Source organism: Neomonachus schauinslandi, chromosome 10 (assembly GCF_002201575.2).
Source record: "Neomonachus schauinslandi chromosome 10, ASM220157v2, whole genome shotgun sequence".
Taxonomy (NCBI): domain Eukaryota; kingdom Metazoa; phylum Chordata; class Mammalia; order Carnivora; family Phocidae; genus Neomonachus; species Neomonachus schauinslandi.
This window is the reverse complement of record NC_058412.1, coordinates 119,920,535-119,947,245: the sequence shown is the minus strand read 5'-3', so window position 1 is coordinate 119,947,245 and position 26,711 is coordinate 119,920,535. Positions and strand designations below refer to the sequence as shown.

The window sequence follows — 26,711 nt, the reverse complement described above, 5'->3', positions numbered from 1 at the left end:
TTTGGACATTCTTTCCTGCTTTGTCAAAGATGAGTTGACCATAGAGTTGAGGGTCCATTTCTGGGCTCTCTATTCTGTTCCATTGATCTATGTGTCTGTTTTTGTGCCAGTACCATGCTGTCTTGATGATGACAGCTTTGTAATAGAGCTGGAAGTCCGGAATTGTGATGCCGCCGGCTTTGCTTTTCTTTTTCAACATTCCTCTGGCTATGCGGGGTCTTTTCTGGTTCCATACAAATTTTCGGATTGTTTGTTCCATTTCTTTGAAAAAAGTGGATGGTATTTTGATGGGGATTGCATTAAATGTGTAGATTGCTCTAGGTAGCATTGACATCTTCACAATATTTGTTCTTCCAATCCATGAGCATGGAACGTTTTTCCATTTCTTTGTGTCTTCCTCAATTTCTTTCATGAGTATTTTATAGTTTTCTGAGTACAGATCCTTTGTCTCTTTGGTTAGATTTATTCCTAGGTATCTTATGGTTTTGGGTGCAATTGTAAATGGGATCGACTCCTTAATTTCTCTTTCTTCTGTATTGTTGTTGGTGTATAGGAATGCCACTGACTTCTGTGCATTGATTTTATATCCTGCCACTTTACTGAATTCCTGTATGAGTTGTAGCAGTTTTGGGGTGGAGTCTTTTGGGTTTTCCACATAAAGTATCATATCATCTGCAAAGAGTGAGAGTTTGACTTCTTCTTTGCCAATTTGGATGCCTTTGATTTTTTTTGTTGTCTGATTGCTGTGGCTAGGACTTCCAATACTATGTTGAATAGCAGTGGTGATAGTGGACATCCCTGCCGCGTTCCTGACCTTAGGGGGAAAGCTCTCAGTTTTTCCCCATTGAGAATGATATTCGCTGTAGGTTTTTCATAGATGGCTTTTATGATATTGAGGTATGTACCCTCTATGCCTATACTCTGAAGAGTTTTGATCAAGAAAGGATGCTGTACTTTGTCAAATGCTTTTTCTGCATCTATTGAGAGGATCATATGATTCTTGTTCTTTCTTTTGTTAATGTATTGTATCACATTGATTGATTTGTGGATGTTGAACCAACCTTGCAGCCCAGGGATAAATCCCACTTGGTCATGGTGAATAATCCTTTTAATGTACTGTTGGATCCTATTGGCTAGTATTTTGGTGAGAATTTTTGCATCCATGTTCATCAGGGATATTGGTCTGTAATTCTCCTTTTTGATGGGGTCTTTGTCTGGTTTTGGGATCAAGGTAATGCTGGCCTCATAAAATGAGTTTGGAAGTTTTCCTTCCATTTCTATTTTTTGGAACAGTTTCAGAAGAATAGGTATTAATTCTTCTTGAAATGTTTGGTAGAATTCCCCTGGGAAGCCATCTGGCCCTGGGCTTTTGTTTTTTGGGAGATTTTTGATGACTGCTTCTATTTCCTTAGTGGTTATAGGTCTGTTCAGGTTTTCTGTTTCATCCTGGTTCAGTTTTGGTAGTTGATACATCTCTAGGAATGCATCCATTTCTTCCAGGTTATCTAATTTGCTGGCATAGAGTTGCTCATAATATGTTCTTATAATTGTTTGTATTTCTTTGGTGTTGGTTGTGATCTCTCCTCTTTCATTCATGATTTTGTTGATTTGGGTCATTTCTCTTCTCTTTTTGATAAGTCTGGCCAGGGGTTTATCAATCTTGTTAATTCTTTCAAGGAACCAGCTCCTAGTTTCGTTGATCTGTTCTACTGTTCTTTTAGTTTCTATTTCATTGATTTCTGCTCTGATCTTTATTATTTCTCTTCTCCTGCTGGGTTTAGGCTTTATTTGCTGTTCTTTCTCCAGCTCCTTTAGGTGTAGGGTTAGGTTGTGTATTTGAGACCTTTCTTGCTTCTTGAGAAAGGCTTGTATTGCTATATACTTTCCTCTTAGGACTGCCTTTGCTGCATCCCAAAGATTTTGAATAGTTGTGTTTTCATTTTCATTGGTTTCCATGTATTTTTTAAATTCTTCTTTAATTTCCTGGTTGACCCATTCATTCTTCAGTAGGATGCTCTTTAGCCTCCATGTATTTGAGTTCTTTCCGACTTTCCTCTTGTGATTGAGTTCTAGTTTCAAAGCATTGTGGTCTGAAAATAGGCAGGGAATGATTCCAATCTTTTGGTACCGGTTGAGACCTGATTTATGACCTAGGATGTGATCTATTCTGGAGAATGTTCCATGGGCACTAGAGAAGAATGTGTATTCCGTTGCTTTGGGGTGGAATGTTCTGAATATGTCTGTAAAGTCCATTTGGTCCAGTGTGTCATTTAAAGTCTTTATTTCCTTGTTGATCTTTTGCTTAGACGATCTGTCCATTTCAGTGAGGGGGGTGTCCTTCCTCATCTCTTATTACAGTCTTTGGTTTAAAATCTAATTTGTCTGATATAAGGATTGCCACCCCAGCTTTCTTTTGGTGTCCATTAGCATGGTAAATGGTTTTCCACCCCCTCACTTTCAATCTGGGGGTGTCTTTGGTTCTAAAATGAGTCTCTTGCAGGCAGCATATCGATGGGTCTTGTTTTTTAATCCAGTCTGATAGCCTGTCTTTTGATTGGGGCATTTAGCTCATTTACATTCAGGGTAACTATTGAAAGATAGGAATTTAGTGCCATTGTATTGCCTGTAAGGTGACTGTTACCGTATATTGTCTGTGTTCCTTTCTGGTCTATATTGCTTTTAGGCTCTCTCTTTGCTTAGAGGACCCCTTTCAAGATTTCCTGTAGGGCTGGTTTTGTGTTTGCAAATTCCTTTAGTTTTTGTTTGTCCTGGAAGCTTTTTATCTCTCCTTCAATTTTCAATGACAGCCTAGCTGGATAGAGTATTCTTGGCTGCATATTTTTCTCATTTAGTGCTCTGAAGATATCCTGCCAGTCCTTTCTGGCCTGCCTGGTCTCTGTGGATAGGTCTGTTGCCAATCTAATGTTTCTACCCTTGTAGGTTACATATCTCTTCTCCCGAGCTGCTTTCAGGATTTTCTCTTTGTCTATGAGACTCGTAAGTTTTACTATTAGATGTCGGGGTGTTGACCTGTTTTTATTGATTTTGAGAGGGGTTCTCTGTGCTTCCTGGATTTTCATGCCTGTTTCCTTTCCCAAATTAGGGAAGTTCTCTGCTATAATTTGCTCCATTATACCTTCTGCCCCTCTCTCTCTTTCTTCTTCTTCTGGGATCCCAATTATTCTAATGTTGTTTTGTCTTATGGTATCGCTTATCTCTCGAATTCTGCCCTTGTGATCCAGTAGTTGTTTATCTCTCTTTTTCTCAGCTTCTTTATTTTCCATCACTTCATCTTCTGTATTACTGATTCTCTCTTCTGCCTCATTTATTCTAGCAGTTAGCGCCCCCATTTTTGATTGCACCTCATTAATAGCCTTTTTGATTTCTACTTGGTTGGATTTTAGTTCTTTTACTTCTCCAGAAAGGGTTTCTCTAATAACTTCCATATTTTTTTCAAGCCCAGCTAGTATCTTTAAAGTGATGATTCTGAACTCTAGATCTGACATCGTACTAATGTCCGTATTGAGTAGGTCCCTGGCAGTCGGTACTACCTCTTGTTCTTTTTGTTGAGGTGATTTTTTCCGTCTTGTCATTTTGTGCAGAGGAGAATAGATTAATGAGAGAACAAAATGCTAGCAGAGTAACAACGTCCCCAGAAAATATACTCTAAACAAATCAGAAAAGACTTGAAGCAGTGGGAAAAGAAAGGGAAAGAGAGAAAAAAGAAAAAGAAAAAAAAGAAAAAGATAAAGATAAAAACAAAAACAAACAAAACAAAACAACAACAACAACAACAAAAAAACCAGAATGTGATCAAATATGATCAGGCTGGTATATAGATCAGTGCCACACACTAGATTTGGGGTGTATTTTGGTCTTTTAGAAGAAAGTGCCTCCCAAAATTTTAAAGAAAGAAAAACTTACATATGTACAAAAATAAGGGTTGATATGATGAAGGGATGGAATATGACTGTAAAGATGGAAATTATAAAAAATTTTATAAAAGGAATTGATAAGAAGTTTGAAAAAAGAAAGAAGAGGATTTAAAAAAAGAAAAAAAAAAGGGAGAGGATGTGATCAGGCAGGGGAATAGAAAACACCATATACTAGAGATTTAGGGTATATTTTAATCTGTTAGAAGAAACTATCTCAAAATTTTAAAGAGAGAACAACTTATATATAGAAGCCAAAAATACGGGTAACTACTATGAAGGGATAGAATATGACTCTAAAAATGAAAAATAAAAATGTTTTTTTTAAAAAAAGGGATTGATAAGATGTTGGTTGAAAAAGGGAAAAAGAAAAATTCAAAAAGAAAAAAAAAGAAAAAAAGACAGTTAAAAAAAAATTAACTTTGAAAGACTAAAGAATCATGGTAAAAAAGCCATGAATTCTATGTGCAGTAGTCCCCTAGCGCTGGAGTTCTGCCGTTCTCATTGATCGGTAAACTTGGCCTTGTCTGGCTGTACTCGCTGATCTTCTGGGGAGGGGCCTGTTGCCGTGGTTTCCAAATGTCTCTGCCGGAGGCGGAATTGCCCCGCCCTTGTCCCCTCCCGGCTAAGTAATCTGCTCAGGTTTGCTCTCCGGGGCTTTTGTTCCCTGCGAGCTTTCCGTCCAGCTTTGGAGGCGGAGAGTGAAAATGGCGGCCTCCCAATCTCCGCCCTGGAGGAGCCGAGAACTCGGGGCCCGGCTTCTCAGTGAGCCCCCAGAGAAAAGCTGTCAGTCACTCCCGTCTCCCCGGTCTCCAGCCGCACTCCGTGCTCACCCGGCCTGTGACCGCGCGTTTCTATCTCTGGCACCTGACCCCGGGTGGAGTCTCCAAACCCAGCAGATCCCTGCGGCGCACTCCTGTGCAGCTCCTCCCGGGGGAGGAAGGTGAGTCTCCCCGGATCTGCCGCTTGTTGGGTCCCTGCTGGAGGAGCAGTGGCCCGACTGTGCCGCGGGTCACGGTTTATGGCAACCCGGAGCTGAGAGCCCACACCTGGGCTCCGCCTCTGCAGCCGGCTTCCCTGCTCCGTTACCTGGGAGCTCTGCCACACTCAGGCACCCCCGGTCTTTCTGTGACCCCGAGGGTCCTGAGACCACACTGTCCCGGAGGGTTCCACCCCCCGCTTAGCCACCAGAGTGACGTCCCTCGGCGGAGCAGACTTTTAAAAGTTCCGATTTTGTGCTCCGCGGCTCTATCACTTGCCAGAAGCGGCCGCCGGAGGCCCCTCCCCCGCCGTCTATCCTCATATCGCCTCGGATTCACTTCTCCGCACGTCCTACCTTCCAGAAAGTGGTCGCTTTTCTGATGAGAGAGTTGTTGCTCTTCTTTTCTTCGATCTCCTGTTGAGTTTGTAGGTGTTCAGAATGGTTTGATCCCTATCCAGCTGAATTCCTGAGAGGAGACGAAATCCAGGTCTCCTACTCCTCCGCCATCTTGCTCCCTTCCTAGAATAACAGTTTTTAATTTTGAGGAAGTTCGCTTACCAATTTTTCTTTTTATGGGTCGTTCTTTTGGTTTTAAGTGTAAGAATTCTGCCTATCTGTGGATCTCAAAGATTTTCTTCTATGTTTTCTACTAAAAGTTTCTTAGTTTAACAAGTAAGTCTGTGGTCCATGTTAAGTTAGTTTTCGTATAAAGAGAATTAGATTCAGGTTCTTTTTTTAACCTGTTGCTGTCCAATTGCTCTAGAACCATTTGTTTTAAAGAGCTATCTTTTCTACATTGCATTGCTTTTGCATCTTTGTCAAAATATCAGTTGAGCGTATTTGTGTGGATCTATTTCTGGGTTCTCGATTCTGTTCCATTGTTCTATTTGTCTACTTCTCTGCCAGTAGCATGTAGTATGAATTATTGTAGCTATATCATAAATCTTAAAATTGGATAGACTGATTTCTCCCACTTCTTTTTCAAAATTGTTTCAGCTTTTCTTTTTTTTTTTTTTTTTAAAGATTTTCTTTATTTATTTGAGAGAGCGAGAATGAGAGAGAGAGAGCATATGAGAGGGAGGAGGGTCAGAGGGAGAAGCCGACTCCTTGCTGAGCAGGAAGCCCGATGCGGGACTCGATCCCGGGACTCCAGGATCATGACCTGAGCCAAAGGCAGTCGCTTAACCAACTGAGCCACCCAGGCGCCCTGTTTCAGCTTTTCTTGTTCCTTTGCCTTTCCATATAAATTTTAGAATACTCTTATCTATATCTACAAAAGTTCTTGCTGGGATCTTGCTAGGAATTGCATTAAACCCATATATCACTTTGAGGAGAATTGACCTTTTACTATATTGAATCTTACTATGTATCTCTCCATTGATTTCAATCTCTGATTTCTTTCATCACTATCTTATAGTTTTTCAGAGAACAGTTTCTGTACATGTTTGTAGATTTATATCGAGATACTTCATTTCCTTTGGTGTGATTGTAAATGGGATATTTATGTTTATCTTGTATCCTGCAAACTTGGTCAACACAGTTTCAATTTAAGGTGTTTTGTGATTTTCTATGTCAACAATCCTGTCATCTGCGAATGGGGGTAGTGTTATTTTTTCTTTTCTGATCTGTATGCCTTGTATTTCTCTTTCTTGCCATATTACACTGTCTGAAACTTCTGGGACTGTGTTGAATGAATGCTGAGAGCAGAAATTCTTGCCTTGTTCCTGATACTAGAAGGAAGACATTTAGTCTTTCATCGTTAAGTATAATGCTAGGTCTAGGTTTTTTGGAGGTGATCTTTATCGAATATGAGGCATTCCCCTGTATCCCTAGTTTTCTGAGAATTATCATGAATAGATGTTGAATTTTGTGAAATGCATTTTTTGCACTGATGATCATGTGATTTTTCTTATTTAGCTCTTAATATGGTAGATTACATTGATTGATTTTCAAATATTGAATCAGCTTTGCATCCCTGGATAAACTGGGATAAATGCCGCTCAGTCATGGTGCATATGATTCTTATTGTTAAATTCTACTTGCTAATATTTTGTTAAGGATTTTTGCATCTATATTCATGAGAGATATTGGTCTATGGTTGTCTTTCAGTACTATCTTTATCTGCTTTTGATATCAGGGTAATGTTAGCTTTATAAGTGAATTGGATGTTACCTCCAACTGTTTTCTAATAGAGGTTATCTATAATTGTTATTAATTTTTTTTAATGTTTTATAGAATTCTCCCATGAAACCATCCTGGAGATTCCTTTTTGAGGGAGTTTTAAAATTATGAATCCAACTGTCTATTTTATATTGAATAACTTGTAACAGTGTTTTTTAAGGAATTTGGTCTATTTCATCTAGGTTGTCAAATTTGTGTGTTGTTCATTGTATTTCCTTATCCTTTTGAATTGTAGTGCTGTTCCCTCTTTCATTCCTGATACTGGTAATTTGTGTTTTCTCTTTTTCTCTATCTGTCTTACTAGAGATTTGTCTACTTTATCTTCTTAAATAATCAGCTTTTTGTTTCAGCTCTTTGTCTTCTCTTTTAAATTTCATTGATTTTGGGGCGCCTGGTGACGGTTGATCATCTGCCTTCAGCTTGGGTCATGACCCCAGGGTCCTGGGATAGAGCCCCATGTCAGGCTCCCTGCCCAGCAGGGAGCCTGCTTCTCCCTCTCCCTCTGCCCCTCCCCCATGCTCATGCTCTCTCGTGCTCTCTCTCTCAAATAAAATCTTAAAAAAATAAATAAATTTCATTGATTTATCTTCTTTATTACTCCCTTCCTTCTGCTTGCCCTGATTTTATGTTCCTTTTCTTTTTCTAGATTTTTGGAGTGGAGCTTAAATTACCATTTTGAGACTTTCCTGCTTGTTTAATGTATGCATTCAGTGCTATAAATTTCCCCCTCAGCATTATTTTAACTATGTCCCACAAATTTTGCTATGTTGTATTTTCATTTTCATTCAATTTAATGTATTTTTTAAAAATTTCTCTTGAGACTTTCTCTTTGATCAATGGATCATTAGACATGTATTATTTAGTTTCCAAGTGTTTGGAGATTTTCCTATTTTCTGTTTTTTACTTCTGGTTTGATTCTGTTGTGTTCAGAGAACAAACTATTATTTCAGTTGTTTTAAATTTGTTAAGGTTTGTTTTATGGCCCAGGACATGGTCTGTCTTGGTGTATGATCCATGGGCACTTGAAAAACAATGTGTGTTATGCTGTTGTTGGATGCACTTATGTTGACATAATTGCATAAATGTCAGTTAGATCATGTTGGTTGATAGTGTTGAGTTCTTCTGTATCCTTGCTGATTTTCTCTCTGGTTGTTTCATTAATTGCTGAGAGAGGAGTATTGAAGTCTCCAATATAATTATCAATTTGTCTGTTTCTCCTTTCATTTGTATCAGTTTTTGCTTCACATATTTTGCAGCCTTCTTGTTTGGTGCGTACATATTTTGGTTTGTCTTCTTAGGTAGATTGACTCTGCTATCATTATGTAACGTCCATCTCTACCTCTGATAGTTGGCTCTGCTCTGAAGTGTATTTTATCTGACATTAATATAGCTACTCCTGATTTCCTTTGATTAATGTTTGCATCTTACAACTTTTTCCATTCTTTTACTTTCAGCCTACTTTTATTGTTATACTTGAAGTGAGTTTCCTATAGACAACATAGAGTTGGGTCACACTTTTTAATGCATTATTCCAATCTCTGTCATTGAGTTGGTATATTCAGCCCTTAATACTTAATGTAATTTTTCAGACAGTAAGACTTCAGTCCAATATTTTATTTTATTATTTTCTCCTATTTTTGATTCTCTGTTTTCTTTTTTCTGCCTTTCTCTGGGTTACTTGAACACTTTTATGATTGCTTTTTTATTTATCTCTTATCTGTTATCTATATTGGTTTTTTAACAGCTTTTTGATGACCCTTCTAGATATTTTATTATATATACACAAAGTATCACAGCTGCTGGTATGATCATTCACCAGTTCAACCTTACTACTAGTTTTGTTTCTTTACCCTCCCCCCATTTTCAATATAGTGATCTTAAGTATTTCTTCCACATACATTTAGAACCATATCAGACAATGTTACAACTTGTGCTGCAACTGTCAGTTTAATTTAGAAAATTGAAGAGGAGAAGAAGAGTCTGTGGTATTTAGTTGTATTTTGTTTACTGGATTCCTTCTTCTTTATGGTGTTCCAAGGTTTCTTCTTTCCGTTTAGAGAAATTCCTTTAGCCATTCTTTTAGGGTAGGTCCAGTTGACATTTCTCTTAGCTTTTCTTTGCGAATGAGAATTCCTTTAGCCATTCTTCTAGGGTAGGTCCAGTTGACATTTCTCTTAGCTTTTCTTTGAGAATGTCTTAATATCCCCTTCATTCCTAAAGAATATTTGCACTGGATATAGGACTCTGGGATGACAGTTCTTTTCTTTCAGCTCTTGAAAAATGTGCCACTTTCTTCTGGCCTCTGTGGTTTCTGATGAGAAAGTTGCTGTCATTCAAGTTGTTTTTCCCCTATAGGTAAGGCATCATTTCTCTCTTGCTGCTTTCAGGATTTTTTTCTTTGTCTTTAGTTTTCAGAAGTATAGCCATGATTTTTTGTGTATGGATTTCTTTGACTTCATCCTTTTTGGGATTTTCTCCACTTCTTGAATCTGTAGGTTTAAAACGTCTTTTGCCAAATTTGGAGAGTTTTCAGCTATCGTTTCTTCAAGCCCTTTCTGTTCTCCCTTCCTCTCATGATATGAACATTAGAACTTCTGTTACAGGGACGCCTGGATGGCTCGGTCAGTTAAACATCTGCCTTCAGCTCAGGTCATGATCCTAGGGTCCTGGGATCGAGCCCTACATCAGGCTCCCTGCTCAGCAGGAAGCCTGCTTCTCCCTCTCCCTCTGTGTGCTCACTTTCTCTCTCTCTCTCTCTAATAAATAAATAAATAAATCTTTAAAAAAAAAGAAGAACTTTTGATACAGTCCCACAGGTCCCTAATGCCCCCCCCCTTTTTTTTAAATCTGTTTTTCTGTTTTTCACATCGGGTACTTTATATTTTTGTGTCTTTGAGTTCTCTGCTTTTTTTCTTTTTCTCCTGCATTCTGCTATTGAGACTGTCCATTGAGATTGAGTTGTTGTTTGTTTTGTTTTGCTTTTTAGGGTTCTTTTTTGTGTATTTTTCAAATCTAAAATTTCTTTTTGGTTCTTCTTTGGATCTTTGTTTCTTTGCAGAGATTTTGTTTTTTCATTTGTGGCGAGCATGTTCAGAATCGCTCATTTGATGACTGCTTTAAATTCTTATGTCAAATTCTAAGATTTCTGTCATCTCAGTGGTAGCATTTATTCTTTCTCATTCAGTTTGAGATCTTCCTGTTTCTTGGTATGATATGATAAGATTTTTCACTGAAATCTGGACATTTTGGTATTGTATTGTAAGACTCGGGATCTTATTTAAAAGTTCTGTTTTAGCTGACTACCTCTGACTCCTCTCTTGAGGGGAGCGGCGTAGGGGACGGGTACGACCTTGTTGCTACCAGGTAGGAATAGAAGTTCGCGTTCCCAGCCAACCCCCAATGAAACCTGAGGGGGATGTTTCTTACTATTGCTGGACAGGAGTGGAAGTCCAGCTCTGCCCATGGTCTTTGCTAATACCGTGGGTGGGTGGGGATGGGGGGACCTCATTACTCCTTCTCACAGATGAAAGTCCCAGCTCTCTACTTGGCTTTTTGACATCACCCCAGGAGAGGCAGGATGTGCCCTATTACCACCTGGTGAAGGTGGAAGCCAAAATTCTCTGCCTGGCCTTTGCTGGCATGGATGTGTTGAGCCAGTTTTTTGTGTTCTTAGGCTGGAGGATGGTGGGTATTGTCTTAACATTTTGTATATTCCTAACCTGCTTTTTTCCTGGTCCTTTGCTGAAGAGAGCAGGCTTTTCTTGGGGCTTTTTTTTTTTTTTTTTTGTCTATACCCTTTGGCATTTCCAGGTAGCCAGCTTCTTTCCCTCCAAATATACAAGGTCAAAAAGAAAACCGTGGAACTCACCACTGACATTCCTTGGGTCCCAAAGTCCCTAGTTGGTTTGCCTTCTCTCACCTTTCAGAGTTTTCTTATGTTTGTTTCATATATAATGTCCAGGGGTTTTAATAGTGCTTAGAGTGAGGAATAGGGAAACATGCATTTTCCCAGAAGCAGAAGTCTGCATTGCATTTTACAGATGAGTTTCTGGGGCTTTGCATAAGCAGACTGAAACCTTACCAGGGCCCCAGCACCATTTGACCACACATGTTCTCTGGCTTTGAGTTATAGAGCAAATGAATCTGGTAGGATTTCATGGATTCTGAATCCCAGAGGTTACTGTACAGTTGTCCCCAACTGAGTCCATTGCCAGGATATTCTCTCATCTTCTCTTCATCACCACCCAAAAGTTATCAGTTCTTTTCTTTTGGTTCTAGTTGGGAGAATGTGTGGTATTTACTTTGGCTCCCATCAGCTCTGATTCCTATAACAGTAACAATGACATCACTTCCCCAAAGTAGGAAATAATAATCAAAGATATGTTTCCATATCTCCCCACGGTTTGAGAAGCAGTGGATTGAAGCAGATCAGCATGAAACCTCTGACCCTGACCTAAAGGAAGTTGGGTTCTGATGTCAACAGTTGAAGTCCAGGTTCTGCCATTCTGGTCCCTAGCTTATCCTGTTACTCCTTTTGTCTGGAATTTGAGATGTGTCATTCCATAGAAGCAGTTCAAGTACCAGAGAAATGCAAGTCATACCTTATACTTAATGGAACTTTACTTTTTCCAAAGCACTTTTTCCATTTGTTGCCATCAATCCTCACCTCCACTGAGTACAGTAAGCACTTCTGATGTTCCTGCCCTCATTGGAGGGCTGCGGACCCTTAGGCCCGGGAGCTTTAAAGGACTTGGCCCCATTCGCACTGCTACCAGGATAGAGTTCAGACTAGATATTTTCTAGATATTCTTGTATCATGTTCTCTAATCAAGTGTTGTTTTCACAGCCTGTAAAGTAGAAAGGATTTTAGCTGCACACGTGTGCTGCTTCTATGGAAAGGCGGCCACAGCCGGCCCGGCTCTGAAAGCTGTTCACCGTCAGGTTTATACACTTAGCTGATCCGTCTTTGATCTTGGAGCGATCTGGGCACCGAAGGGCTTGTGACAGAATTGTAAAGTAACTGAAGTTTCCATACAGTAGGGTTAAACTCCTCTGGAACTACATTTTATTCACTTATGAAATTAATGCCTGTATTATTTATTTTGCTTTTGAAATCCCTAAAACCTGGGCTGTAGAATATAATCAAAAGCAGATAGAATGGGGCGTGGCTTCTCCCAGATTTTGAGGTGGACAGATTATAAATAGATTAAGCTTGACATCTGGTCCATGTGCTAAAATAACAGATGTAGAGGAACAGCCAACATCTGAACCCAGTCTGCTGTCCCACCCCTGCTTCCCTCCCATCCCATACCTCCTGCCCCAACCCCAAAGACACTGGTTGGGTATTTCCTTCTCTCAGTTCTGTTCACAGGCAGATCAACAGGCAGGGCTAAAGATGCCCACACAGCCTGTATCGTCTGTAACTAGGACTTCCTCTGAATTAAACACACTTGGGCACAGACAGGGGACGGTTAGTCTGTTAGATTGGCACAATCCCAGTATTGCAAGGAGCCCTAACACATGTCTGAGTGGTCTCTGAATGTTCTATCCCCTCTGCAGCCTTGCCATCAGGGGTCATTCCAGGTAGGTTTAGGTAATTCCGGGAGTCCATGGGAAGAAGAAAAAAAAAATGTGCTGGCTTCCAAGGAAACTCCTTATACTGTCCCAGAAATCTGACTCCTGGTTGGTTCCCTGGATTCTTTTAGTTTTCTTCTGGTGCTGCAAAGAACAAAACTGTTCTTTCTCTCTTCTCTGATAGGATTTTAAATTCTTGAGGCCAGCTAGCTACCTTCATGTCTTTAAATGTCTCTTCAGGTGAAGGGCCCCTAGTTGCTCTGCCTTTCTTTATATTGTATCGTCTCCAGATCCTCGCTGTTCTGGTGCCTTCCAGAGCACACTATAGCTATTGTCCTCTTAAAATGTGTGGGTCGGAGAATCAGAATGTCAGAGTTAGAGGGGACATTTGAGATGATCTAGTTTACTCCCTTCCCCCACACTCTCTCTGTTTTAATACCAATAGAACTTTGATTGGTGAATAGTTACAGATTTCACATGCAGCTGGAGTCAGTGAATATGCAGAGACTTCCTACAGCAGTTAGTCAGAAAGTTTACTTGTGTTTGGAATGGCCTGGAACCTCGAATTATAAACAGAATCTCTCTGCATCAAACCTCATATGATATAGGGAGAGTAACAGCTCTTGTAACTGAGATAGTGGTAAGTGGTGGTCCACTAATACAGTCACGTCTTCTAATCAGCATGTCCTGTCCTTGCTCTGCAGCTGGGCCTGCTACAGGTGCTCTCTGAAACAGAAGGTCTGTACACGGAGGATGAAGTCATAGCCAGAGTGAGCTTGGGAAAGCTCTCGCGAGAAACTTAATGCCTAAAATGGTCCAAATCCCGTTGTAAGAAAAATTCAGTTAGGAAGTGAACAATTACTCTATTCTTACAAGTTCAGAGTTTGAGGGTTCTCTAAACTCCAATAGTAATATTTGAATGTGGGTTTCGTTGGAGCACAGAAGAAATTCCTTGGGTCTGCAGGTCCCCCTGGGTCTGTGCTGCTGCTACCACCACTTCATCAAGACCAAATCGGGCAGGCAGCCAGGTCCGAAGGGGCCGGCCACAAACAAGGGAGCCTGCACCTTCTGTTTTCAGTGCCTAGGAGTCTGTGCACGCCACTACCCCAGTGGAGAAGTGACGTGTTTGGACTTAGTTAATGAACACTGCTCTGGGTTCGGCGTCCTGTGTCTTCCACCTGCCGGAGGCAGTACTGCCCAGTGGTTAGAGCTCCTCCTCTGAAGTCAGATCTTCTGGGTTTGTGTTTTGTTTTGTTTTTTTAATTTATTTATTTTGATGTAGTGTTCCATGGTTCATTGTTTGCGTATAACACCCAGTGCTCCATGCAGTACGTGCCCTCCTTAATACCCATCACCGGGCTAACCCATCCCTTCACCCCCCTCCCCTCTAGAACCCTCAGATCTTCTAGGTGTTATTCTAGGTGTTCTTCTAGGTGTCATTCTACTCTCTAGTGTTCTTCACCACTTAATAACTATGTATGATCTTAGGTGAGATGATCATCCTCCCCATTCCAGTTTCCTCCTGTCAAAACGGAATAATGAATAAATGATGAATAAGTGGAAACAGCATCGAAAGCACTCGGTGTAGTATCTGGCAGCTCGCTGACCCGGGTCCCAGGAGACCTTTGTGGTTGCTGTTGCTGTCCCCTGCATCCTAAAGCCTGCCTTACAGCACGCCACGCAGGTGAAAGATGGGACCAGGGAGGGGCTACGTGGTAGTTGGGACTGTTCATTAGCATTCCCGTAGTCCCCGCCACTATTTATGAGGTGTTTGCTTCAGGCCAGCATCTGGTTAAGCACTCGACATAATCGACTCATTTGTGCCCCACAGTCACCCTATAAAGTATTATTACCTCCGTTTTGCAAATGAAGAAATGAGCTTGAGAGATGAAACAGCTTGCCCACGGCCAAAGAGCCACGGACCCGTCAGACTGCAAACCCCTGCACGCTCCAGATGGGGAAATCACACAGTATAACCAGTTTCCTTTGTGTTGTTGTTGTTGTGTTTTCAGTTTCCTTTGTTTTGCAGTTCTTGTGGTCAGCACTCTCTGGACCCTTCACGCTGAAATGACAGATTCACACCTCCTCTAAGATGAATACTTTTTTCATGTCGATTCACAGTCTGAGAGAGCAGATGTTGAAATACTAAACGCTAAACTGTGTACTTCAGACGCAGGGCTTTCCGTGTGCTTCCTGTGACCCCAGCCTGCCGCTGCAGCCGCACATAACACATGCACTTTGCATCAGTTATTAGCTAAGGTTATGACATCTTTTCCACTTGGGCTGTTGATGAGCCAAGTCCCCTCCATTCTGTCATTTCCAGAGAGAGGAGGTGCCTCCGAGAGAGGGCAGGATATACAGAAAGGCACTTGCCGATACCAGAATCTTGCCGTACTCGTGTTGTTACTAACTATGCAGCAACAGAAACTTCCCCAGAAGGGAAACCTGCAGGTCATGCATGTCTGCCTCCCACGAAGCTGGGAGTCACCGTGTGGATCTGGGGTGTGGGACGGACGCCCGAGTTAGCCACCCATCAGCGTAATGAGCATGGTAGCTCTGGCACCTGACTCCTACATTTTGTAGGCTCTAGGATGTTTCTCAGCCTGGAAGTGTCTGTAATTACAAGTTTCTGCATTCAAAGGATCTTTGTGGATACTGTGAGGATACTCAAAAATATTCTTGGGGGCAGGAAAGGATACAGGGCGTGGTTGGTAGTTTTTTGCTTATTTTGTAACCACCCAAGTAGTGGGGGAGGATGAGGTGGCATGTTTAAGTCCCATTCCAAAATGGCACAGTAGATGAGCCTGAGGTTGCCGTCTCTTCACTTAGATGGCAAGAAACCGTTTGGGCCAAGGAAGAGAGATTGAACTGGTGTTCTCCAATTCTAAATATGTTTCGCTCTCCAAAACAAAGCTTCAACCCAGACTCCCGTTTTGCCCTTTTTTGGATGGTTGGCGTGGTTGAAAGTGTAGGCTGTCATCAGACTACGGTGTTTGAAACCCAGCTGTGTGACCTTGAGCAAGTTACAGAACCTCTCCAGGGCTTGTTTTCCGCATCTGTAAAATGAGGAGAGTGATCGTTTTACCTCATGAAGCAGTTCTGAGAACTAAAGGAGATTAGCCATGTAAAGGGTTTCACACGGTCCTCTTCACAGAGGACTAGCTATTATCACTATTTTTAAGAGAGAAAATGTGCCCCTGCTCTCTGCCTTTTCACAGTTTTCTTTTTCAGCCTCTTCCATTGTATTAGGGACCTAAGAGAATGGTTAGAATTTTGACTATTGCCAATCATAGGTGTCACTCCGTTCCTACTGAATCTAGATCCCTGGTCTGCTGGTCTGTGCTGTGTGCACTCTTCCAGGAGGCAGCAAACGTTTCCTGTAAAGGACCAGATAGTGAATCTGTTGCATATTCTTCTCCCTCTCCCATTTCCCCTTTTCTTCTTCCCCTTCCTCTTCTTTTTCTTCTTCCCTTCAAAGGTGTAAAAACTCTTCTTAGCTTGAGGGCCACACAAAAACAGTCTGCAGACCACAGATTGCTGACCCTCCCTAACATGGCCAAAGTCTCCAGTCCTGGGGTTATTCTCTTCCGTCATTGAGGTCAAAAGATGCTAATCAAAAAGACAGTAAGTTTTCATGTTAAAAATGGGGTCCAGTTGAAAAATAGCACTCTCTCTTCTCCCACCCCCAAACTCTCCCACACACCATATATAAAGAACTTCCAGAGTTCCCTTCTGAGACCAAGAAAGGGTTTGTAAAGGAATCCATTAGAGCCAGTTTGACAAACGCTCCAACTTGGATAAGCTCTGTGCCTGTGAAATTACTCCAGATTCACTTGGAGCCTCAGTTGTGATTTTAATTTTAAATTCCTGGGGGTTTTGCGCCATCAGGTCTCATGTCTGGAGCAGTCACATTTTAGGACAAGAGCATCTGTTGCTGTGAAGTAAGCTAACCGTAATGAACATGAACATCATACTTATTCCACAGCAAAAATGAAAGAAACCAAAATGCAGGCACAACCTTTGTGAAATGACAGTATTAAATTGCAAGAGATGATGGTAACGCAAATATTTAAATTCACAACTAAAATAGTGCTTGTAAAATGTAATTGCCAGGGAGAGCATGCCAGCTCATCGTTCTTTCAGCTAATTCTCTGCAGACAGAATCATTCGTACAGTCCTAGTTAAAAATGCTTATTTTAAATAAACTGCTTTCTGGTTCTTTTAAAACTGCACAAGTAAGCTTTATTGACCAGGGACGATTAGGTCTTTGAGGTGTCCATGGGCAGGAGAGATCTCCTGCTGTATGGGGGCTGTCTGAGCTGGTTTGTCTTGGGCTGCAGCTTTACTGATGGCGTGGCTTCCTTTCTCCCTAGGAGAGTTCCCGTGATGGAGGTGATGGCATTTTTGGCGAAAAGAAGGATGACAGCCAGGCAGGTGAGACTGTGTCCTTCTGAAGGCAAAGAAAAGTAAGGTCCCAGTTTGTAGCTATCCTGGAGTTCACATGTAATAAAAATGCGCTTTTTTAAGGAGGCTCTTTTAAAAAGCTCAGTTGACCTTCATCAGACTCTCTTGGAGTCACACATGGAGCTTGAATGGGGCTCTGGCAAGCTTCCGCCACCTGTCGTTGGAATTCAGAAGTGAGATTAGTGATATCTGAGGTCAGGATGGAGTCAGGGAGAGGAAAAGGAATTGTGGTTTCATTGATTTATTATTTATTTAATTCATTTGGTGGGAGAAACGTTAGGGAGGGTTGGTTTGATGTGGTTTGTTTTTTTTTTTTGCTTAGTTTTTTCTGAATTCGAACTTAACAAGTCTTTGGCAGTTGGAAGACCCAGCTACACAGAAGCCCATAGTTGTATATGGAGAAGGCCACAGAGGGCCTGCTCATTCCCATGCCTTAGAGCAAGGTCCCTGAATCTGTTCTGCCCCCGTGGACAGACATATTTGTATGTGAGAGATGACAGAGCCAACCACAACTGAAAACTGTTTCTAAAGCAGAATTGCAACCCTTCCGGCTCTGCCTAGCTCCTGAGCCGACTGATCAGGTCCTTGAGTCAGCTGTGTTCTTATTTAAACAAAACAACAAAAATAGCCACCTTTGTTTTGATTCTGTTTGTAAATACTAATATCCTCACTGATGTTTGAAGCCCAGGATGGCTCCGACCCAGACAAATCACCCTGGCCAGTTTCATCTGCACTCACAGCTCGCCTCAGACGTCTGGTCACTGTGTACCAGCGCTGTAACCGCAAAGAACTCTGCCGACCAGAAATCCTGGGACCAGGTAACCAAGGATACTGGGTCCAGGAAGAGATGTTCAGGAGAACCTCAGAAATGGATCTCATCAATAAGGAAGCTCAAAAGAGGTAAAAGTCAGTGACCCAAAGGGCATATGGAGCTGCCAACGAGTAAAGATGACAAGGGAATGCTGATAGCTAGAGACCAAGTGCATTTAATGTTCTCATTGTGAAGTTAGGTGGTCTCCAGAATTAATTCAGTCCAGCCTCCAGGGATGGTATTGTCGTGCTGGCTGGGGAGTTGACGAGATCTAGGAAACCCTTTTGTTCACAATTCCCAGACTTCTGTGATTTTCCAACTTGACCCTCTTCCTTAAGTTGGACCCCAATCCCTGGAAATGTGATTTAAAATTAGCATATATCAGACCATGTTCTTCTACCAGTCCTTATCAAGCCTTTGAGAACAGGAAGTACTATAAAATGCCAGCCCAGAAGGAGGGGGATAAATTATCAGGAGTTACTTGCCCATCTGCGAGTTACACCAAAAACGGCTACAGAAAGCCAGCACAGGCTAGGAATGATGCCACCAGAAAAAATCAACAAAGTTGTAGTTCTTTGAATCTTTCTATCCACCCTTCTGATGTAACATCCAGTGAAGTAAAAGAATACCAAATAGAAAAAATAGCAAATCCACTTCTGTGCACACCTTCTGACTTTATGAAATTTGGGAAAATAGGTCTCCCATCTTTAACAACTCCAAAGAGAAGAACTCGAGCCCTTTTTCCCTGCTTCTCACTCCTCCACTGAGCCCTTCACCCTACTCCTGGCCTAACTCCTTTATGAGGCTGTCCTCATATTGAGGCCATAAAGACTATGGGCAGGGTATAATAATCCAACCACCTTCCATCATTATCTTAACCCTACAGGATGTAGAGGCTAGAGAACCTTAGTGTCCTAGATATGGGCTACCTGCCTAAATAAAACCTGGAAGAAAGTCAACATGAAATAGGGGTCAGGGGAGTTGTGTGGCTGGGGGAGTCACTTCCCTTCTCTGGACCAATCTCCTCATCAGGAAAAGAAAGGGGGTGAATTTCAGGTCCCTCCAGGATTCTGATTCTGGTTGTCATACAGGGGGCAAAATCAGGAAAAATATTTAAGCATACAGAGTATTTTAAGATCCTCATCTCCCATCAGCGGAAACAAACGAGGTAATCTCTAAAATTAATGAATCAGGAGACAGCAGGTCTACACACATGACTTAGAAATAGATAAATACCGGAAGAAAAAGTTGAGAGATTTGAAAGTGGTGGTAGGATAATAGGCTGTTTTCATTATAAGCCTCTCAGCCCAATTTAACTTAAATAAAAGTAATTAAATAGGCAAACCAGGCCCACCTGCTTTCTTGACTCCATGGACTCTCCTAGTAGGTGCTCAGTAAGTAGTTGTTGGCTTTTTTTTTTTCTCTTAAGGGAAAACAGCTCACTCTCCCTTTCTGATTAAATCCCAAGGTGGACTAGGAGAGAGCAAGCCGACTTCTACAGAGCAGTGTCCTCCTTTGGGGTTGTTTATGATCAAGAAAAGAAAACTTTTGACTGGACACAGTTCCGCATCATTTCCCGTTTGGACAAGAAGTCGGATGAGAGCCTGGAGCACTACTTCTATAGTTTTGTGGCCATGTGCCGGAACGTCTGTCGTCTGCCCACATGGAAGGATGGCGGTGAGAAAGCTCTCTGTCCGTATGTCCCCAATGACACAGGGAAGGGGCATGTTTATTTTCAAGGTACAGAATCACTTCAGGTAATCTTGATTATAAGAGTAGAGTCTACCTGAAGAATTCAGGTAAAGACAAGTGGGTTTTTACAAATTCATGAACTGCTCATTGGGTCCACCCTCATAAAATGAAATGTCTCTCCCAAAATGATGCAATGTCAACAAAAATTGAAATTCAGATTAACACCTCACAGAGGAGAGGCTACTGTTAATTACCTTCTCCAACGTATTGTTAAGTCTCAGAGATTTATTCTGTGGTGAACTTTGCTCCCTCCTTAGATTATATCTTAGGAACTTTTAACTATTTTCCTGTGTATTGACTTGTAACTATAGAAAGTAAGTGGCTGTCTTTTAAACATGCCCTGATCCAGTAGAGACCCCTTCTGAGAAATTGCTTCCTGGTTGAGATGCTGCAGCTTCCTCCTTGTCCCTCTCCCGCCTCACACTTTGTAGATAAACTAGATGTGGCTCATCTGACTATATTATAGAAAAGCTAAAACAAACATGGAGTCCACCCAGTGTGAGTCCTGGGCTGACAGCAGCATGCCCCCGTGTGACATGGTTAGGGTGTTTTCATTAAAACCAGGGAGCTGGATAGATTGTAAGGAGCTGGGCCTTGCAGTCCCACTGATGAGACCTGGCCTCCAATCCTGGTTCTGCCACCTTGAGCAAGTTAGCATATCTGAGCCTCCTTCTTCATCCTTTAAACAGGGATAATGATGCTACAGCCTAGCATTGTGAGAACTCAGTGACATGTGTACGGTACTTCAGGTAGAGGGCACAGTACATGCTTACTGAATGAACGCTTACCTTCTAGAACAGAAGTTTTCGTGCTCCTCTTTCACCCTCACTGGGTCTGGCCTTGTTTCACAGAAACCTTGCATTCTCGTAGCTTTTCGTGGTGTCGGGGGCACGCGTGCCTCAGACTGTGTGCTGGGGAACCAGGGAGCTAAGCTGTTAGACCAGAGACACGGGCTCAGGTGGGTGGCAGGTGTCCTGGGGCTGCCTTCAGTGATAGGCTCTGTGTTGGCCTTTCCAGGTTCCCCAGATCCCAGCATCTATGTGGAACCCATCACTGAGGAACGGGCCGCGAGGACTCTGTACCGCATCGAACTGCTGCGGAAGGTCCGAGAGCAAGTGCTGAGGTGTCCGCAGCTGCACGAGCGCCTCCAGCTCTGCAGGCCCAGCCTCTACCTCCCGGTCTGGTGGGAGTGTGGGAAGCACGATCGAGACCTGCTCGTCGGCACCGCCAAACATGGGCTGAACCGCACTGACTATTACATCATGACCGACCCCCAGCTGTCCTTCCTGGACGCCTACAGAAACTATGCCCAACATAAGAGAACGGACACCCAGGCACCAGAAAGTCTCTGTTGCCTTTACCAGACCAACTCCAAACTATACGAATCTCTCACATACACTCAGATGAGCAGGACTTCAGAGCCCCTTGAAAATGAGCCTGAGAATCTAGTGAAAATAGAAGGTAGAGATGATCATCCAGCTGCACCTGCGGGCAGTTTATCTGACATGACTTGTGAAAACTTTATTTCTAAAGTTCAGGATGTCATTTCCATCCCCCACGATGAACGTCTGCTGCCTGAGTCCTTGGAGGGCATGATGTATGGTAAGAAGGCCCTGAGTCGGGAGCCACGCTCTTTTCAGGAGAGCCACACTACCAGGACAGAACCCAGAAGGGATGCTCTGGCCGTCTCGGCCAGCGAGGACGGGAAGTGGCGGCCTGGTGGCCGCGAGGCAGAAACACCTGCAGGCCCCTCTTTTATGGACAGCTTAGAAGCAGGAGTAGCTCAGATGAACATCAAAAATGGAAAACATCTGTTGCTGTCTCTTTCGAGGGAAGGGGAGCTCTGCAGTGACACGGGGCAGAGACCTGAAAGCATTGGGCAGCTAGAAGCCAAATGCTTAGCTTCCCCTTCCTTGGATCAAGGAAATGAAAGTGGGTTTGTAGATATGTGCAATCTTAGTGTCTGTGACTCCAGAAGAAGCCTGTCATCAGATCAGCAATTAATTGATTTATTAGAAAACAAAAGTTTAGAAAGTAAATTGGTTTTGAGTCAGAACCACAGCGATGAGGAGGAGGAAGAGGAGAATGAAGAGGAGAATGTAGGCGTGGCCGCAGGCCTGAGGCAAAGGCCCGAGGTTGTGCATCTAGCCGAGCCCACTGCTGATATCCTGAGGGAAAAGAGCCGAGGCTTCCATGTGGAGGAGGCCATGAGCCAGAGCCCTGGACTGCAGGGGGCATTTCCTCAAGCAGCCTGTCTGTGTCACTGCAAGCACACAGAGGGGTGGACGCGTGGCCTCGAGAACGAGGAGTTGGAAGTGGAGAAACCCAAGGGTTATAACCCAGACGTGTACAGAAACAAAACCAATAGTATCACAGTGGAGCCTGAGCCCCCTGCTCCTCCGGCAGAGCCCTCTCAGGGGAAGCACGAGCTGTTAAAAGAGCCTTGGAAGGACAGTGCTGAGGGGAAAAAAGCTTTCGCTGTGTATCCGGAAGCCAGTGAGCTCAAGTCCGAAGACATGGATTTTGAGAGTAAAGATGATTATGACCGAGATGGGAACGGCCATGCTCAAGGTACAGTCTGTGGGGTCTGTGGTATTTTGGATGAGCCAGTCCTCACATGGTGGGGAGGGGCGCGCGGCTTCTGAGTCACACCTGCCCACATTCCCTGTGGTTTAAGACCAGAGGTCACAGGCCTTGTCTGAAAGTGAGATAAGAGCTTAACTCTGATCATTCTAGAACATCGAGGATGTTATAAACAATTGTAGCACTGTTGCTGCATTAGCCGTGTGATTTGGGCAGGGCTTATGTGCTGCTTTCTCTATGATAGATGCTAGATGTGGTGTCGAGGGGAAGGAACTTGTTCTTCCGCTAGGCGAAGTCCTTCAAACCGGTTAAAGTAGAAAAGCCTGGGAATGTCAAGAACCTGCAGTTTTCTATAGGGGGGGAGTTCATTTTTCAGGAACTCCACAAAAATACAAATAAATGTGATCTTTATTAAGGTGAGAAAAGATAGTGCTATTTATTCTTGTCATTGTCCAAACCTTGTGATTCAATGTTGGTGCATTTGGTTTAGATTCATTTTAATAACAGGAATAAAAATAAAATTACAGGTAACTCAAAAATACAAATACATTTGAGCTTTTTAAAAAGGGAAATCTTAGATAAGGCTTTAAGTTAGGAGGACTTTTTAAATGTTAAGAGTCTAAATGACTCATATATCCCCTTGAAGGGATATAAATACCTTGATTGGAGATTCTGAGCAACAAGAAATGGTTTTTAACTTTTTTACTCTTGTGTTTACTTCCTCAGACCCAAGAGGGCATTTTAGAGTGAACAAAAATCATTCTATTTATCCTTGTTATTGTCCAAAAAACCCCACAAAAGACAAAATCCCTGTTTGTGTCTGGCCTAATGCTGGGTGAGGTACTCAGGGATGTAGACAGACACAGCCTTCTCCTTCTGCAACAGTGACTTTTATATCACAGAGGGAAAGAGGGGGGAGGGGAGCTTAGCTAAGCTTCCCTGCATGATCTAGCTTCCCTTTTATTGTAAGCTCCCTCACTTTTGATTTCAGTCATTGTGATTAGTGACTCCCTTGAGACGGGTTCCAAACTCAAGTTAAAATTTACACACTAGCTAGGATAATGACAGAGAGGCTACTGAAAGTGGTTTAATCGACTTGTAGCCCCAGCGGACCCAGGGCGAGCCCATCTCTGACCTTGTCCATCCTCAGCCTAGGCCACAAAGGATCATTGCCGTGTGTTAGATTATAAAACCCACGTTGTTTTTTGAGCCTTGTTGTGGGGAAAATCACCAAATAGTCTGTGGAAGTCCAGGCAGTGAAATGAGTGCAGAGTGTAGAAGAATATGGCTTAGAGGAGGAACATCTGTCCATCAATGCCCTGCTCAGTGTCAGCTTGCTGAGCTTTGGTGAGCGGCGCACGCACTCATGGGCGGGCCCCTCGTGCCAGCGCTTTTCAGAATGCTTTTGCAGACCTCAGAGGGGGTCCTCCACACACAGGAGACATGGAACAGGTGGGGCAGAGGGGTTGGTCTGTTTCTGCACCTGGAAGTCTGCCGCCAAGGAGCAGTAATTGGTACAGCTGTCAGGGCAGGCCCCCAGATCTCCTGGCTCTTTGTCCGGGGTTTTCTCTCACACATCATTACTTTTTCTTAAAACTCAAATCCAGCCTCTCTGCTTGAAACCTTTCAGTGATGCTCCCTATCGGATATAGAGTAAAATTCGAATTTTCTATCATGACCTACAGAATTCAGCATTACCTAAATTATTCTACCCTATACCCTCATCTTTGTACTTTCCCCCTGGAAGTGTCTCTTTAGTTCCTCAGCATGTCCAGAGTAACCATCGTCCTCCTCTTCTTGGTGTTCTCTCCTTCGAGAAGCCCTCCCTTCCACCAGCTCTTACTCCCTATCGTGGCAGCTTGTTTCTTTTTATAGCACTTGCCACTGTTTATAGTTGTATTTATTTATTTTTTTTAAGATTTTATTTATTTTTTGACAGAGAGAGACAGTGAGAGAGGGAACACAAGCAGGGGGAGTGGGAGAGGGAGAAGTTGGCTTCCCGCAGAGCAGGGAGCCCGATGCGGGGCTCCATCCCAGGACCCTGGGATCATGACCTGAACCGAAGGCAGACACTTAACGACTGAGCCACCCAGGCGCCCCTCTAGTTATATTCATTTATTATTACTATTTTCTTGACTGTCTTTCCCCCATGAAACCGTTAAGAGTCTGAGGGTCAGGGCCACATCTGTCTTGTATATCCTTGAATCCACTGACCTAGCAAGGTCCTGTTCATGGTGAGAGGTCCCTGCAGCTCCTAGACTTGGTACACAGTCACAAGTGAAATCTCCACATTTCAAAGGATCGACGTTCCTTGTCATTTCACAAGAAAAGAGGCTCATCACTTTCCTGCAGTGGACGTTTTGCTACCCTGTGTTCATTCCCTGTCATTCCCTCCCTTACCGGTAAGTGGGTCTTTAAAGATCCATTTCACATTGATAATAAACTTTCACCACTGAAACATAAAAGAATGAGTTGCATTTCCATTTCTTTCCATTAATGAAGTAATCTAAATGTTCTAGGTTTCTTTGCATCATTTTTGACATGAAGCAGGTCTGTTTTACCTTTGTTGTAAGTTTCAGGACTTCTCATCCATCGTCATTAACATCAGCATCTTGCTGTGTTACGTTTCAAAGACTGCCTTCAGATGTATTAGTATTATAATGTTCAGTTCCTCTTGTCAGCTACACCACATTTACAAGCCTCTCGGTGCTCATTCTTTTCTCAATCTTGGATACACAGGGCAATCTCCTCTTTTCTTTTGTTGTTTTTGTTGGTGTGTGGATGCTGAATTATCACATGACTTGCATGGATAGCCCTAGAGAAAGGATCTGCATTTATGGCTTAACTGATAGGGTTCTTCTGGAAATAGCATGCTAATTAATGTTCAGTTTCAAATAAGTTAGCACAGAATGGGCTAATTTTTTGAAAAGACAGATCAGGTGTCTTAATCATTCAGATCATTACTGTCTCCCAAGTACCGGATTAATTTTTTAAAGCCTTCTTTACAGATTACCCAGGGAAATATTCTGAAGAGGAGAGCAAAAGCTCGACATCAGGCATTGCAGGAGACCTTGGGGATGACCTGCAGGAGGCTCGGGCTCCCACCATTGCTCAGCTGCTCCAGGAGAAGACCCTCTTTTCCTTCTCCGAGTGGCCAAAGGTACTCCCCAGAGCATGCATTCTCTATCCAAAGCATTCTCAGCTTGTAGAGTATTTCTGAGTATAAGCTCAGAGAAATGTCTAATATCTTGAAAAGGTGTTAGTAATGTCACATATGAACATTAAAGAAATACACACTCGACCATAAGATAAAACTGTTTTCGTATTTAAAGCACCGTGGCTTTAATTTTAATTTTCATTGTCCAGACCGTAGAACTTATTTTAAGACTTGTAAAGTGAGTACATCTGAGTGCTTTTTTTCTAATCAACTCCTTCTGGTTAGAAAACGTGACATTTGGTCTCTAGGGACTTTGAGAATTTGGGTAGCTTGGTGCTTACTCCTCTGAGCGTTTGGTCTTTTTTATAGGATCGCGTGATAATCAACCGCCTGGATAATATCTGCCACGTGGTGTTAAAGGGGAAGTGGCCGTCCGGCCCGCAGTACGAGCCCTCGGGCACCCTGCCCCCGCCGGTGTTAAGCAGCGGTACTGGTTCTCGGGGGAGCCTCTCGGAACCAGAAGCGACCGAACTCGGCTTCAGCGGGGGTGCAGCATTGGTGGCCCCGATCCAGAAGGTGAGGCCCCGAGCGCCGCGTCGGCTGTGACACGAGCAGTGAACGATGCTTTGCACTTCTCAGTTGAGTCATTTCATTCAGCAAATACTTACTGAATGGATAGGGTTTTTTTCTTTTTTCTCTCTTTCCTTCTTTCTTTCTTTCTCTCTTTCTGCTTTTGGTTTTTCTCTTTGGTTTTTTTTCTTTTCTTTTCTTTTCTTTCTGTAAAGTCACTGGTATTAATTGAAGAACTTAGATTTTATCCCGTAGGCAGCAGGGAGCTACTAAAATTTTGGAGCAGGGAAGTGCATGATGAAAGCAGGGTTTTACAGCTCGGCTGGGCTGGTGGGCAGGTTCTTGGGAGAGGAGGGTCGAGAAAGAAGAGGGCCAGAGGCTGGGAGGCCAAGTGGGGATCTGATGAAGAGATGAGGTCCTAGACCAGGTTAGTGCCAGAGTGGGTACAAACAAAGGGAAAGGGGCAGATGTTGGCAGGCATGACCTGATGACTAATAAACATACTAGGAGAGGGAGGCGTGAATGGATCAGTGTGTTCCGTACTTGGAAGACCGTGAGAATGATGGCAGCTGATAGAAATTAGGGAAATCCGGGAATGGGTTTTATAAACTCAGGCTTATAACTCAAGTTTAATTTGAGGTACATTGTTAGCACGCTGCCTTTTTAAAATTTTTCCAATGGATTCTGATGTACATCTGAGGTTGA

At 42.8% G+C, this 26,711-nt stretch overlaps 1 protein-coding gene across 1 annotated transcript in view; it reads left to right on the top strand.

The window, feature by feature from the left end:
- CHD6 (chromodomain helicase DNA binding protein 6) overlaps window positions 1-26,711 on the top strand; it is a 201,793-nt gene that overhangs the window by 163,143 nt on the left and 11,939 nt on the right. Inside the window, exons 28-33 of the mRNA XM_021688920.1 lie at window positions 17,043-17,103; window positions 17,817-18,033; window positions 19,413-19,621; window positions 20,714-22,267; window positions 25,288-25,439; window positions 25,806-26,012. Coding sequence (XP_021544595.1) covers window positions 17,043-17,103; window positions 17,817-18,033; window positions 19,413-19,621; window positions 20,714-22,267; window positions 25,288-25,439; window positions 25,806-26,012 — 2,400 coding nt within the window. The remainder of the gene's footprint in view (window positions 1-17,042; window positions 17,104-17,816; window positions 18,034-19,412; window positions 19,622-20,713; window positions 22,268-25,287; window positions 25,440-25,805; window positions 26,013-26,711) is intronic.